The sequence below is a fragment of the Diospyros lotus genome, chromosome 3 (assembly GCF_014633365.1).
Source record: "Diospyros lotus cultivar Yz01 chromosome 3, ASM1463336v1, whole genome shotgun sequence".
In the NCBI taxonomy this organism is placed as follows: Eukaryota; Viridiplantae; Streptophyta; class Magnoliopsida; order Ericales; family Ebenaceae; genus Diospyros; species Diospyros lotus.
In genome coordinates, this window is record NC_068340.1 from 20,379,322 (window position 1) to 20,393,512 (window position 14,191).

Sequence of the window (14,191 nt, forward strand, 5' to 3'; positions counted from 1 at the left end):
TAGCAAGCAAATACAGGTGAGAGAAGTAGGGAGTTTGAGAGAGCAAATGGCCAAGAGCTTATGGGAGAGAGAGTGAGAGAGCTAGCTCATGGGAGCTTGATCTAGAGCTCGAGAGATGGCCAGAAGAATGGCTGGACGCAGTCGAAGCTGGTCGTAATGGGCGGACAGCAACCATGGCCGCAAGCTGTGGCCATGGCAGCTCGAGCAGGCGGAGGACACGACAGCAAGCGATGTAGAGAAGGCCGATCGTGGTAAGGGGCGACGCGGCTGGCTGGTGGCAGCTGGAGGAGGCCGCGGTGGCGGCTGGCAGCGGCGAGTGGCCGCGGTGATGGCGCACAGTGGCTGTGCGTAGGGTGCGGAAGAAGAAAAAAAAAGAGAAGGAGGAGAAGAAGAAGAAGAAGAAGAAGAAAGAAAAAAAGAGAAGAAAATGAAGAAGAGAAGAAAGAAAAAGAAAAAGAAAAAGAGAGAGGAAGAAGAAGCTGGTTCGTGGAAGCAGGGAAGAATAAGGTGAATAGGAGAAGAAGAATAAAGAAAAGAAAAAAAAAAGAAAGGAAAGAAAATTGGGAAAAATATCAGAAAATCCCAAAAGTTCTAGAAAAATAGGAAATTATGTTTCGATAATATCCCGGAGATTTTGAGGAGAAAAACGGTTCGGGCACGCGTTTCAAGGATATGACACGCATACAGAGGAAATCGGAGATGCTAAGTTAAGGTGAGTAAAATTTCCTAGAAAATTTCAGAAATTCAAGAATATTATTTTATAAATTTTCATAGAAGAATATTTGAGAAAATATTTTAAGAATATTTAGTTTGGATTTATTGAGGAAAATTAGGAACAAATAAAAAGAAAATTAAAGAAAATGCCAGAAATTATGAAAAAATAGGTTTTAATGTTTATTTAAATAATTATGGTGATTAGAATGCTTTGAGCCTTAAGTTGAAGTGATTTGTGCGAATTTTGAGATTGACACGCAAATCGAGGCAATGCACAAATATTGAGGTAAGTGGTACTTCCCAATTAAAGTTAGTTTTATAGAAAATGCTTGGTTTGTAAGTTATTTATGTTCCTCGAAAATGTTTTCATCATATTGACATACTCTGATATGTACCTATCATGTAGACTGCATACATGACATGACTATGAAATGCATAAATATACGTTGATATCATTGATCACTCGCATTGAGGCCATATGGAGTACGAACTGGCACCGTTGCTTTATCAATGGTGCACCCATACACCCCGATTTCGAAAAAGGTGGCCGCAAAAATGGTAGGTAGCATGAGGGGTGCAGTTGACACCTACGAGGAAAGACACTACATACACACATGATATAGCATTATGTACCCTTACTTAGATGGTTCATCATCTAATTTGGGTTTTTGCCCCTGGAATATTCAAATGTTCCAGGTGGAGATTGTAGCAGATTCGAGGATAAATGAAGCATGAAATGGCACTTAACATGGTGCATGAAAAATGAAATGTATGTTATGTAGCCCATGTATTTAAGTTCTGCTATTTTGAATTCTGAACGTTTTGAGGAATGTTGAATTTATTTATGATTAATGTTAAGATATCAGGTTTCGATCTTTGTTTTCGCATTTGATGTGTATAATGATTATCTTTCGAGATTAATGTATGAAAATTCTGAGACGGATTCGAGAAATGATATAGTTTAACTTTAGTGTTTGAAAGAAAAATTTTATTTTTCGGAATTGTCTCAAATTATAACGCGCTCGAGAAAGCGGGGCGTTACAACTCCCCTAATTCTCCTTGATACAAGAAAACGACAGGGGGTCGGGAACCAAGGTTTGGGGGATTCCCTGACCCCCAACAACCTGCATCCATGGTTGCGACCATGGCCTCCGGCAGGGAACCTTTGGTTCCCCAACCCTAGCCGCCCGACTACTGTTTCCCTATGGCCACAATCGGGGAGCCCAACTATGGGGACTACTATGGCTGGGTGTGTTGTGTGTGTGTATATATATGTGTGTGGTGATGTGGTATTGTTGATGAGGTAAATTTAACACATCTTTTAACGATTGTTAAGTTAGGGACAAAAAATATATAAATTAATTTGATTTAGGGATAAATAGTGAATTTTTTTAGTAAAAATTCTTAAAAGTTATTTTTTTAATTAGTTCAGGAATGAAAAAATCCATAAAACCTTATGAATTTGGGCACACATTAACTGTGCAGAGCATGCATGCATGATGATTTTCCGTAATTTGTGTGATGAGATGAGATTACGGAATATCGGGGCACGGAACCCTCATTTGACTTCGTGCATCGATTTACGGAGAAACAAAATCAGCTTCCAAAATGCTCTCTCTCTCTCTCTCTCTCTCTCTCTCTCTATATATATATATATATATAATATAATTTCAAAATACAAGATCGAGAGCAGAGCAAGCTGTTCCTAGTTAGCAGCAAAAGGCTTTGGAGCTTTGCTCCAAAATGTCGGCCATGGCCGACCTTAGACTCGACAGAGTGGCTCCCTTTCCCCAAAATCTGTGTTTTACAAGTTTCCCTGGCGACGAAATTAAACCCATGCCCATGCATGTTTCATGGACCTGCCCGCAGACGCTTGTTCTTGTTGTGTATGGGTCGTCGTCTTCTGACGTGGGAATAATCCATCGTGAAAAACTCCGACGAGCCCGCCCCCATCTCCGACCACTCTCGCCATGTTCCCACTCTTGCTTGGACTCTGCTTTCTTCCTCATTATGCTTCCCTGAACATGTCAAACATATAATGTGACTTTTAACCTAAACGAATGAACAGAATCATTAAAATCACAGCTGATATTATGGTGATCCTTGCCATCTTCCAAAGTTGTTCTTTTTTTAGATAAGTGACACGAAAGAGTCAGAGATGATCACGTGAGAGATCTGCCTTCTGGTGGTTGTATGGCATCAACTCTTCATCGCCATTCATTTTTGCCTGTAAAAAATTATACCAAAATCAAGATGAAGAGGCTGCATAACTAGAAGAACAACATATTTAAGTTTTTATCTCACGTTTTCACTATGTGTAGAGTTTTTTATATAAATTTTAGCTTGTTGGTCTAGCCTTCCCGTTACATATTGACAAATTTGTTGTGTTGACTAATGACTGCGTAAGGCAACGCCGGAATCGGAAGCGAATTGTACTCACAGTCGCCAACTCTTCAGTGAGTCTGAGCCTCTTTGGAAGCGCTTGAGCCTCTGGGACCTCAAATTGTTGAGAGGAACAGAGAGGGAGGAGAGCCGAAAGACAGAGACATAGTGTAGTGATAACTACGAGCTCCATTGTTGGCTTCAATTAGATGCCTGGAAGAAGGATTTTGGTTTGCAATTTATATAGGAATTATACGGGGAATTAAAGGCTGAACAGAAGCAAGAGAGGAGGGAGAGGCATACACAAAGCACAAAATGGAGAGTTCCAAAACAGCAGCAGCAGCATCCATGCATATACATATATAATATAATTTATATATGCTTTTTAGGAGGCTGCACACACCATTTGGGTTGGTTTTGTCACCTACCCAGGTAGGGCCAACGTCTTCTCCTTTTCTTGTTTAAAAACAATATCTTCATTCTGCACACATCTCCATCAGCCCAAAAATGCTTTATACTTGTTAGAGGAATAACAGTGGCTGAATCTGTATCCTTCTTTGTCCGCCAAAATGCTTAATTTGTGTTTGTTCCCAAAGTTCAGAATACAAAATTTGAAAATAGTTACCAAATGACTTTTTGTTTTTGTTTTCACTTTTCATCTAACAAAAATCTGAAAATGAAACATGAGAAGGAATACATAGAAAATTAAAGTGACAACAAAATCAAACGGATGCGAGCGCTTGCGGTTTGGATGTTTTTGTGTTTGGATTCTTGGAGTCGCAAAATGAGGTCAAAAAATACAGAGCCCTTACACCCGTCCAGATGGAGAAAAGTCACATCCATTACTGCTCACTGAAAAGAAAACTAAAGCCTTCTGATAATGCACAAACAAGAGAGAACCAGAAAGGGCTAGTTATCCATTTTACAACGGGGCTAATACTGCAGCTAGTCTTCTTAACAAATAAATGAAGTTGATGGTATTGCTGTATTGATCAATGTAACTACAATGGACACATATGAGCACAAACAAGTAAATCAAGCTGAGAACAAAATTTGGAAACACCATTAAGATCTGAATCTGCACGCTTCATACCATAACTCAAGAGCATGACATTGTGACCCTAATGCACATGACACACTGGGCCAAAGAAAGATTGGGATGCATATATACGATACTCAGTGACAATAATGTAAAAATCTGAAGATGTATATATCTGTATCCTAGGAACCTATGTGAATTATCTAGAAGCACTTAGAATCTACAGCAAAGAAGGCCCTGCCTCCAACCCCTATGCTTTCGGTATTGCCTTCTATCAGCTTTTGCCATTCTTACAGGGCTGCTGTTCCATTCAGATTGTAGTCTGCAGAACAGGAAAAACAATTATCAGACTGCTGGTCATGGCTTGGATTAGTGCATCTAGGAGAAAAATAAGACTACTGAAACAAGTTTCTTCAGCATTACATGGGGAAGGCGAAGGATCTGGCACTGGTTGTGCTGCTATCTGAGCGGAGTGAAATACTACCAGAATATGGAATTGACCCTGAAAAAGTGATTAGACCTGATCCAGGGCCTGCCATTGAGAAACTTGAATCGCCTTGACCATGTTGGACATCACTTCCAATAGAAAATCTCCCAGAAATGCCATCCTCAAGCCTAGTCTCACTGTCGCTCTTGAGGGTTCGTTCACGGTCAACATCATCAGGGTTCTCATGTCTCCCACTAGCTTGAGCTTTAGAAGAGTTGAAACCAAAACTGATTGTTGAATTCTCCACTTTGCCATCATAAGATAAGCCATTGGCAGGTTTGCCTTTGTTTGATTCTTCAGGAGCTGAAACCATGGCACCACTTTCACACTTTGCTTCAGAACATGGAATCTATGATGAAATAATTGAATCGGTCAAACTCTCGTTAATTCAGACTCAGATGAATCGTTATTAACAAATTACACAAGTAGGGAACTGAAAAAAGGGGCCTTCCCACTTGCTCATGTTTTCACAAACAAAGAAGAAACAAAGTAGACAAATATTATCAAGAAAAGAAAATCAAAGAACATATAAGGATCCTCCAATATTTGATTTCTCCTTCAAGTTGTCCATCAAGCGGGTAATTACAGTGTTGCATCTAGGGTTTTCTCATGAGAGAATAGCATGTTGAAATATAAGGTAAAAACTAGAAAAATCTACTGCAGAAGCATACGCTGCCTTCCTGTAGCCAATTCAATTCAAGCTACCTCAAATATACCATATCTCATGTACAGAAGGATATATGCTAGTAGACACACACCTGAAAGGATCCCTGTCCATCTTCTTTGAGATCAGAGTCGGGAGACTCAATGGGGGTTTTAAGCAATTCTTGCTCATTGAAATTTTCTGAGAAAGGGAGGCTACTCATAGCAAATTTCTCTTTTGAGACATCATCCACTATCGTGTCAGTCACATTAGAATTTGCTTCAACTGTCTGCACAGGAGTGAGAGATCGACCGTGAATATCACCATTGAATTGATTTCCCAATAGAATTTTACATGCGCCTGTACTAGTCAATTCAGTTTCCACTTTTTCTTTCATCCCTGATTCATGAGCCTTGTTATGATCTTCTGATAATATCTTTGAGGCATCAAGTCTATCCAACTCAATATCCTTCCTTTCTTTTGTCATAGCAACATGTTTGTTCTCATTGGAAGGAAGGGTGATGCAAAGATCATTTTCAGGTTCACTTTCACCAGAAATCTTGTCTGTAGAATGCAGCCCCTCGTCAATGCAGATGTCCTTGACAACATGATAAGAATTCTCATTGTAGCAAACTATCAGCTCTGGTAGTTCACATTGCACAACCTTCTTGTCAGTGCATAGATCTGTGTTCTTCTCAGAAAACTCCATTTTTCCAGAAGGAATGGTACATGGAGCAGCAGAATCTTCCGATTCATTTTCATTTCTAACTTCATTCTCATTATTATTCCTTTCACTGCTTAAATGCTTCTCCTCAAATAATTCTATTCTGCAAGGAGTAATAGTGCACGGGATGACATAATCACTGGCTTCATTGTCATAGCCAGCAGAATCTTCCAAAAACACAGCACATTCAAGTTCTGGCTTATTCCAGGATCCATCTTTGTTATTTGTTTTGGATGCTAAAGGAACTGCATCATTCTCACAGTTGTTTAGATCATTTAAGACCCCATTCTGATTCTTGTTCATGATTCCCCCCAGCTCCCCTGCGTCCAAACCACTGTCGTTGTATTCAAATGGTTTAGAATCAAGCTTAGAGACAAGAGTTGAATGACAAAACAGAGGTTTGTTATCTGCAGGTACAATTAAATTCTCATTTCATGTAACATTTTAAAACTATAGAGAAACATAATCCAGACCATTCCCTCTCGAAATGCACAATAACTTATAGTCGAAGGTTCATAAAATTTTGAAGAGCATTGCACTTTGGCTTTCATTCAATCAAAGTAGCAACAAACTGAAAGTAGAATAATAAAGAAAATCCAATCTGAAAAGCTCTGGAATATTCAGTACCCTCGTATTTTATTCTCAATTGAAAGTGATGAATGAGTCTAGGACATCAAGTTCTCATTGTATCCAGAGAAACGAGGAAGACATATCTCAGATAGAAGGTTGTATAGACCTTAGAAAAATAATGTTCTTATCCTCTCAGTCAGGACATAGAATAAACATCTACAAGACTAGAAAATCTGTAGCCCTTCCGACCCCTACTACATTGTCAAAACAAACTTTGTAGGAAAGAAAGCAGCAGCAGCATTACCAGGTTCCATGGTTTCCATTATGAGGAAGGGTTTGGAGAATCCGTAACAGTTGTGAAGCAAACATCCACTCCCTGGTGGATTTTACCAACTCAAAGAGCTTACCTATCATAATGAACATGGCTTAAAGTAAATAAGCAGTTTCCACACGTTCAAATTACCATTAAACAAATGGGAGAACGGTTTCTTTATTGGTGTGTGCAGTTACTCCGTTTCAGACAAGGAATGGGCATAGTTTTAGCACAGAGAAAGCGGCAAAACATATACATGTATGGAACTATATACCAAATGAGTACAAGCCTGTCAATGAGTGGCGAAGAAATGAAATATCTTACTTGCGGGGAAACTCATAAATTATCCAATAACTTAAACAGTAGAAGAATCATCAATACAAGAGAAAGAAACCACCAAAACTAAAACAGAGAAATAGAAGCCTGACTCGCCTCAGAATGAGAAGACCCATTAACAAAGGTGCATCAATTTGGGAAATAAGTCAAACTCAGAGACCTTTACAAAGAAACCCAGCTCTATCGAAAGCTACTGCAAATTATTTAGCGACTTCAACAAAGTTAGTATAGCAGAAGGCCCATAATCTGCTTGCCATTATCATAAACAAAGTTGGAAATAAAACCTACTTATTTCCTGGTCTGAAGTGCAAGCCAATTGCAGATGTAGGATCAATTGGTCCATTATAACATATAGCCACCAACCCATAAATGTGGCCATACAAGGTCCGATGAAATGACCAGAAAAAAATATATATAATTAATAAACACACTCCAAACAATCCCCTAAAAATAGTACGAGTTAATCATTCACATTTTAGCTTCAATTTGTTTATAGAAAAGGAAAAAGAGAACCACGAAAGTCAGACTTTACAACAACTGCCACAAACCCTTCAACCACTAAAGTATAACATAGCTTCTGCATCAAAAACCTAAGTGGCCTCCTTTTGCAGCAATCCCACCACCTCTCTTTTGTCTCTTAGCTCTCTCCAGATCTAACCCTTTTTTGTATCCATGGGTGACACGTCAAATAGTTTAAAGGCCAGATCACATAATATAAGAGATCTTCAGCATAAGATCCCAACAATTTCACATCATCACAACCCCCCAAAAGTCCAAAAAAGTCCAAAAGTAAGGGACAGTGGAAAAGGGTCTTTCATAAGAATTCACTAAACAACAATTGGAGTACCTGGTTAATTTGACGAATGAAAAATAACCCAGTTCCTTATCGCTTCAGAAGGGACAATCAATTCGCTTTTCCCTGCAGAACAATCAAAAACGACAGAAAATAGCACAAAAATATGTTAAAGTTAATACACACCCCAAAAACTAAAATTATGATGATGAGGAAAAATAAACAAAATATACAGTTTCAAACCGGATGCGTCACAGATCAATGGGTAACATTACAAAAAAGAGAGACTGGAGAGGGGTGGAACGGAAACTGGTGATGAAAAATAAGCTCACAAGGAAAAAGACGAGAAACATACCAGCTGATTTAGAGAGAGATATAGAGAGAAGTGAGGGTTTGGAATTCAGAGAGAGAGAGAGAGACGTTGAAAGAAATAGAATACAGAGAGAGAGATCAATTTATCTAACAGTGAGAGAGAGAGAGAGAGAGAGAGAGAGAGAGAGAGACGTTGAAAGAAATGGAATACAGAGAGAGAGAGATCAATTTATCTAACAGTTTAACCACTTAAAAAAAAGAGGTCAACTTTTAACTCTCTCTCTCTCTCTCTCTCTCTCTCTCTAAATATATGTAGATAGCTATCTGCGTCTCTGTAATTAATACATGAAAGAGGATCAGCACGTCATGGAAAAAGCCTAATAAATAGTCAGTTCCAAGTTAATAAATATACCCAAAAAAGTTAAAACTGAGTCAGAGAGAAATAAACATTCAAGATTTGTTCCGTTCACTGAATCCTCACCCGTAAAAGCTTCCTACTCCGCCTTACACGGCGACAACCTCGCCGGCCGGGCCCCCTCCGCCGTGGGCTTCAAATGTGAACTCAGAACTGGGCTCGGGTTAGAATCGCCGGTTGTTGGGTCTCCAACAGAGGGGGGGGGTTCTTCTTTTTCTACGTCAATCCCGAACAACCTGTACACACACACATTGGCAAAGGGTGGAGACCAGGATCTTTGATGATGATGGGAAGAGACAAAACGAAAGAAAAATAAATTATTAGAAGTCAAAGGATTTATTGAAATCTCTTGCCGCCGGAGCACAGTTGGCTCCGGGCTGCGAAAAAGGCCAAGGCTGTGAACCTGTACCAAATCAAAAAGTCATGGATAATGCTGCTTGGCGTCAGCTTCTAATGATTTTTTTTTTTTCTTTTTTTTTTCCTCCGTGGCCAAACAAGCGACTGCCCAGTTGATTCATGAAAACTGTGAGGGAAGGAAGGACATCAGGCGTGTTGACGTTTTTAGAAGATCACAAAAATGCTTAGTTGGAGGGTGAACACTCTGCTCCTATTCTTTCCTTACTAAACCAACTCCTAAGACACAATTTATTAAATAAATTTTTCTTTGTTATCCAACGCCAACAAGGGCAAATTTGGGGAGGTGGCGTTGGGACTCATGGAAGGTGAAATCCACACAATCTTAGCAATCTCATATCAAATAATATAAGATTTATCCGAGATAGATAATATAATAATTTTTTTCATTAAATTACTTCTATTATTGTAACTTTTTTCCTCAATTTTACTATAAAAATAAATAAAAGATAATACTAATTATTATTTTTTAAAAGATAGTGATTAAAAGTGTTATAGGTATTTTCTATACTATTTTTTATGAACTCGACATAAATCAGCGAGTCGGGCCAATCGTCAAAAGTCTAATGGGCCCAAGGCCAAACTCGTCAAAATAAAGTTACACGTCGTTGAGACCTAAGCTCAAACCGTGAAACCAAACGAGTTCCCAACGATACTCCCAGCTCGCTGGCCTAATCGACCGAGCTCTCAGCAACACTTCCAGCTCGTTTGCCTAATCCTTCGGCTGGCATAACAACAAAATCACAGAACAACCAAAGGTTGGAACCCACCTATTTTATCTAAGGCAAGTCAGATCCCTGATAATACTGATCTCACTCTCAATTTTATGGAACTGATAATGACATCTTGTCTTCATAATATTATTCTATTATTTTAGATTTTATGTAAATTATAAACACCCCACATTATAAATAGAGGTCAAAAATCATTGTAAATAAGAATGAATGAATGATATACTGTTATTCTGTCGGAATACCTAAAGAATAATCGTAGAATAGACATCGTTCTGACCAAACCATATAAAAACTTCCCGTGTACGTTCTATTTTGTTTTTCCTCTATAAGTTTTGATTTATTTTTTTATAAGTCTACTATTCATGGTCGGTAAAAAAATTATTATTTTTAAAAAAATAAATAATAATAATAATGTAATTAAGTAATATAAAAAGGAGGGTGAAAACTGGAAAGTGGGGATGGGGGGGCTGCTTTGTAAAGCGCAACCACCATTAATTGGCGCCCACCGCCCGTGCAGGTTGCCATCAGCCACCCCCCCATTTACTGCTTCTAACACGGTTTAGTTAGCACGTTTAGTCTTTAATAAGCATCTTGCAAAATCAGCTCCAGTGGGGTAACCCTTATAGGATTTTAGCGTCATTATTATTAATGATGAGAATAGGCTTAGATAATTGGTTTCAACTGCCAACTGGCAAGACCTATTTTTTAAGTAATGTATCTCAAAATACTCTAATTTTAGAAACATATATATTTTGTTAATTATAAAAACTATTGGATATGAATATGTTATGTACATGTGTGTGGGTACATTTGGGAACAAAGTATCTACAAAAATGAGTATAAATCAATTGCACTTTGGGGTAAAACTTTAATTTGCAACAATTTATTCATTAAATTTAGCACTCACACTAATTAAATATATATAATTGAGAAACGGGCTAACAGACTATTAATCTTATTTTTTTTTATCCTTATTTTACCACATAAAATCACAAAATAGGCAAATAAAAGACAACTAAGACAACTCTCCCTTATAAACGAATTATACACACCTATCTATATTGTTTGAAAAGAGTCAAACGAACATCTTATAGTTAATAAATTAGACATATTTTAAAATACTCTAATTTTAAAAAGAGATTTTGTTACAAGTCAAATGACTTTGATGGTTGGTAGAGTCTAAACTTGAGCTTTAAACAACAAAATTATTGTTGAAAAATGAGGGACCAAAAGATAAGATATTTGATAAAATTGTATTTTAAATTTGTTTTTATGGACATTTAATGGAAAATAGTAGAAGATAAATTTATCCCTTATCCTTCAAATAAAATTATCTTGGTCTTCCGGTTTATTCTAAAAAATTTAACAAACAGTTTAATAAAAATTTTAAAATTATTTTCAATCTTTTCTACACTATTTTATTTCTTAATTAAAAAAATATTCTAATATTACGCTATAAATCTCCAAAAATTACCAAATTCTAACTCCAATTCATATTTGGTCACACAACTTGGATACCCACCAAGAAGGTGATAGTTGTCCACCAAACATTAATTAAATCAACCAATTCGTTATAAATCGCTATTTGAAAGATACGAATTTAACATTCTAACCATCAAAAATCCATGAAAGGAGCATTTAACTAATTGGTTGAGGCTCATTTACATACATCATCATATAGAGATCCCCCATTGACAGACAGTCAGGCAATTAAAATATTTATGTAACATCCAATGTAAAGACCCACAAAACAAACAAATCATTAGCCATAAACACAATCTTCCCTACTGCTACTATTTATTTATTTGATTGAACATCCCACTGTGAGAAATATGGTCAAAGTAAGAGCGTCCCCTTGTTTTAGACAAATTTAGTCTTAAAACAACAATATGTTGTCCATATTTTGTGGTCTGCCCATAAGATATGGTTTCGTTTGTTAAGTTTCATGTGCCATGGTCTTTAATTATTTTGATATGTAAGTATTAAAAGTATTTGAATTTGAGTCCCAATCAACTCAAAAAATTGATATGACGTCTAGATGTTATTTTAAATGACATCATTTAAAATCTCTTTATCTAATTTGTATCGAAATTTTTATATGTTTGGGTAGTGTTAATTAAGATTTGGATTGACAAAAGTGGAATATAAAAAGTATTTTAGATAAAAATATTATTTATTAAATTTATCTAATAAATCATTAAAAATATATCACGTAATTTTTTATTTAAGATTGTTCGGATAAATTTATCTCTTTTTTTCTTTTAAATAAATTTATCTGAAATCTTACAAATAAAAAAAATGATCATATATCCTCCAATGTATTTTAAAAAAATTAATTAAAATATTAAAATATTTCTTAACTTTATTTTAATCATTTATTCAAAAAATATTTTGACCTTATTTTAAAATAAATTTATTTTAGTTATTTTAATAAAAAAATATTTTTTTGTTTTTAAGTTAGAAAAGTAGTGAGAAGATTCATGGGATGGGAATGGGATATACGAATCCTAAGAAAGTAAGAAATCTCTCGGAAAGAAAGAGAGGGCTAATAAAATGATTTGTTATTTTTAAATTGGTTTATTTAGAGGCTTTCACGTTAGCGAGCGTCAGCGGTGGATCGCATGAGCTGTAAAAAAAATGTGGACCCGCGCGCGATGGTATCGATATCAGGGGCACGTGTGTGTCCATATCTACATGCAAAACGTCAAGTGCAGGACCCAGTGGGCCCCCATTCACAATTCGCCGTACTTGGGATGGGCTACATTCAAGTTTTACGCTGAAATACACACAATTTAGTAAATCAGCATAGGTTTTGAGTTTAATACACTCTTTTAACTTATAATAATAATAATGTGCTTTTTCTTATAAGGATTTCGGAACGAACGAACACTCGTTAAAATATATTTAATTTAATGTATTTTATTTTTAACACTAAGAACTTCTATTGATTAATAATAAATACAATAAAAATATTTAAATGCTAAGAATAGAATGTATTAAAAGCACTCGTTAGTAAAACAAAATCCTTTTTGAAAAACAAAATTACACCAAGCACTCGCTCAATATGAGAATTTTATTTAATTTTTTTTATTTAGCCTTAACAGTGGCATTTTGAATTTTAACTGAATAAATTGAAATTTATATATTTAGCAAACATGCTCTTAATTTTCTAATCCGAGTTCAAGCTAAATAATGCCCAAAACCAAATGTCCATTGTCAAAACTTGTGGCTTTGGGCGCTGGGGGGGGGACCCTGATGTGCCCCTATTCCCTTGCAGGCTTCACCCAACTTTAGACATATCTATATTATTAAGTGTTCTTCACAAGTGGACATGCCCCCCCTTTTACCTGATGATAGGGACCAGCGCTTCTGCTTCTGCTCCTGCTTGCTTAAATACAAACCTCAGCTCCAACCATATTGTCTTCCACTCTAATTTATTTATTGAATATATATACATACATAAAAGTAGTGGTTCTAGGGATTTCTAAAATTAAAAGGCAAGAACTTAAGTATAGAATGTTTTCTGAAACTCAAATACATGACTCTTAGTTAGTCAACTTGGGGCCAACAAAATAGAAGTAAAATTGGTGGCTTCTAGTCTCCTGATAATATTTTATCCATCATTGGGCCCCCAACTGTTCAGAGCATGTCTTCTTCATTCTATGTGACACCCATGCTTTCTCTTCTTGTCGTTGACATGTTTGAAACGTATGGCACGGTCATGGGTTGGCTCCAGCTTTATCTAGACTTAATTAAGTTGAATATAGTGCCATTAAGCAAAGTCAGGGAAGCCTAACCATTCTTCCAAAGGCCACAAACATAGTTCTATTATGTCAACATTCTTGCAGGCTAAGAATAGTTTATTTCTCAGATAACTAGTACGAAGACGACCTGTCACGGTCAAAAACAACTAAAATTACATAATTAGTTGAATTAAACTAGTAACAGAACAGAATAGTACGAAATAAACTTTGTAATTTTGGTTAATTGCGTCAATTATGTGTTCTCAAATGGTAGGTAAAGGCCATGGGTAGAGGTAAATAGAAAGCTAAAATTCATTTAATCAATCCCATGAGATGGGCAGAAGCAAGTAGTTGTTTCTAATGTTCTCAAATGGTACCTGATTTGCTTCTTCTGGGTCATGAGACATTTTGCATACATGACCAATGTATGTGTCACTTTTGTAGGGACTAACTGCAGCTGATATGAACCATACTTGGGTTCTATAAACTTCAATTTTGCCCACAGCACCTACTCATACTCTTCTTACAAAGCAAGGTAGAGCATAAACTTAGAAAGGAAAAGACAGCTAATT

At 36.6% G+C, this 14,191-nt stretch overlaps 2 protein-coding genes across 17 annotated transcripts; both read right to left on the reverse strand.

The window, feature by feature from the left end:
- Positions 1-2,270: 2,270 nt before the first annotated feature.
- LOC127798317 (uncharacterized) lies at positions 2,271-4,020 on the reverse strand. The gene is made up of 4 exons (XM_052331810.1): positions 3,400-4,020; positions 3,155-3,309; positions 2,881-2,941; positions 2,271-2,732 (listed from the first exon to the last, which is right to left on the reverse strand). The coding sequence occupies exons 2-4, from the start codon at positions 3,287-3,289 to the stop codon at positions 2,566-2,568; spliced, it is 363 nt and encodes a 120-aa protein (XP_052187770.1). The 5' UTR covers positions 3,290-3,309; positions 3,400-4,020; the 3' UTR covers positions 2,271-2,565.
- Positions 4,021-4,161: 141 nt separating this feature from the next.
- Positions 4,162-9,124, reverse strand: LOC127798316 (uncharacterized). 16 transcript variants are annotated; one of them, XM_052331792.1, is made up of 6 exons: positions 8,795-9,124; positions 8,056-8,127; positions 6,864-6,966; positions 5,381-6,396; positions 4,559-4,971; positions 4,162-4,457 (listed from the first exon to the last, which is right to left on the reverse strand). In XM_052331792.1, exons 3-6 carry the CDS (start codon positions 6,880-6,882, stop codon positions 4,349-4,351), a joined length of 1,557 nt encoding a protein of 518 aa, XP_052187752.1. In that variant the 5' UTR covers positions 6,883-6,966; positions 8,056-8,127; positions 8,795-9,124; the 3' UTR covers positions 4,162-4,348. The 16 variants fall into 16 exon arrangements, with proteins under 16 accessions (XP_052187752.1, XP_052187758.1, XP_052187757.1 ...); XM_052331798.1 differs by having other exon boundaries at positions 5,381-6,309; positions 8,795-9,123; XM_052331797.1 differs by having other exon boundaries at positions 5,381-6,323; positions 8,795-9,123.
- Between the last annotated feature and the right edge of the window lie 5,067 nt (positions 9,125-14,191).

Excerpts from the sequence above, each read along its gene's own strand:
- LOC127798317 (XM_052331810.1), bottom strand. The coding sequence starts at position 3,289 with ATGGAGCTCGTAGTTATCACTACACTATGTCTCTGTCTTTCGGCTCTC. Across the intron at positions 2,942-3,154 it reads TCACTGAAGAGTTGGCGACT|GCAAAAATGAATGGCGATGA; the intron begins GTGAGTACAATT and ends AATTTTTTACAG. Across the intron at positions 2,733-2,880 it reads CCAGAAGGCAGATCTCTCAC|GGAAGCATAATGAGGAAGAA; the intron begins GTGATCATCTCT and ends TGACATGTTCAG.
- LOC127798316 (XM_052331792.1), bottom strand. Across the intron at positions 4,972-5,380 it reads ATGGACAGGGATCCTTTCAG|ATTCCATGTTCTGAAGCAAA; the intron begins GTGTGTGTCTAC and ends ATTTCATCATAG. Across the intron at positions 4,458-4,558 it reads AGATCCTTCGCCTTCCCCAT|ACTACAATCTGAATGGAACA; the intron begins GTAATGCTGAAG and ends CCTGTTCTGCAG.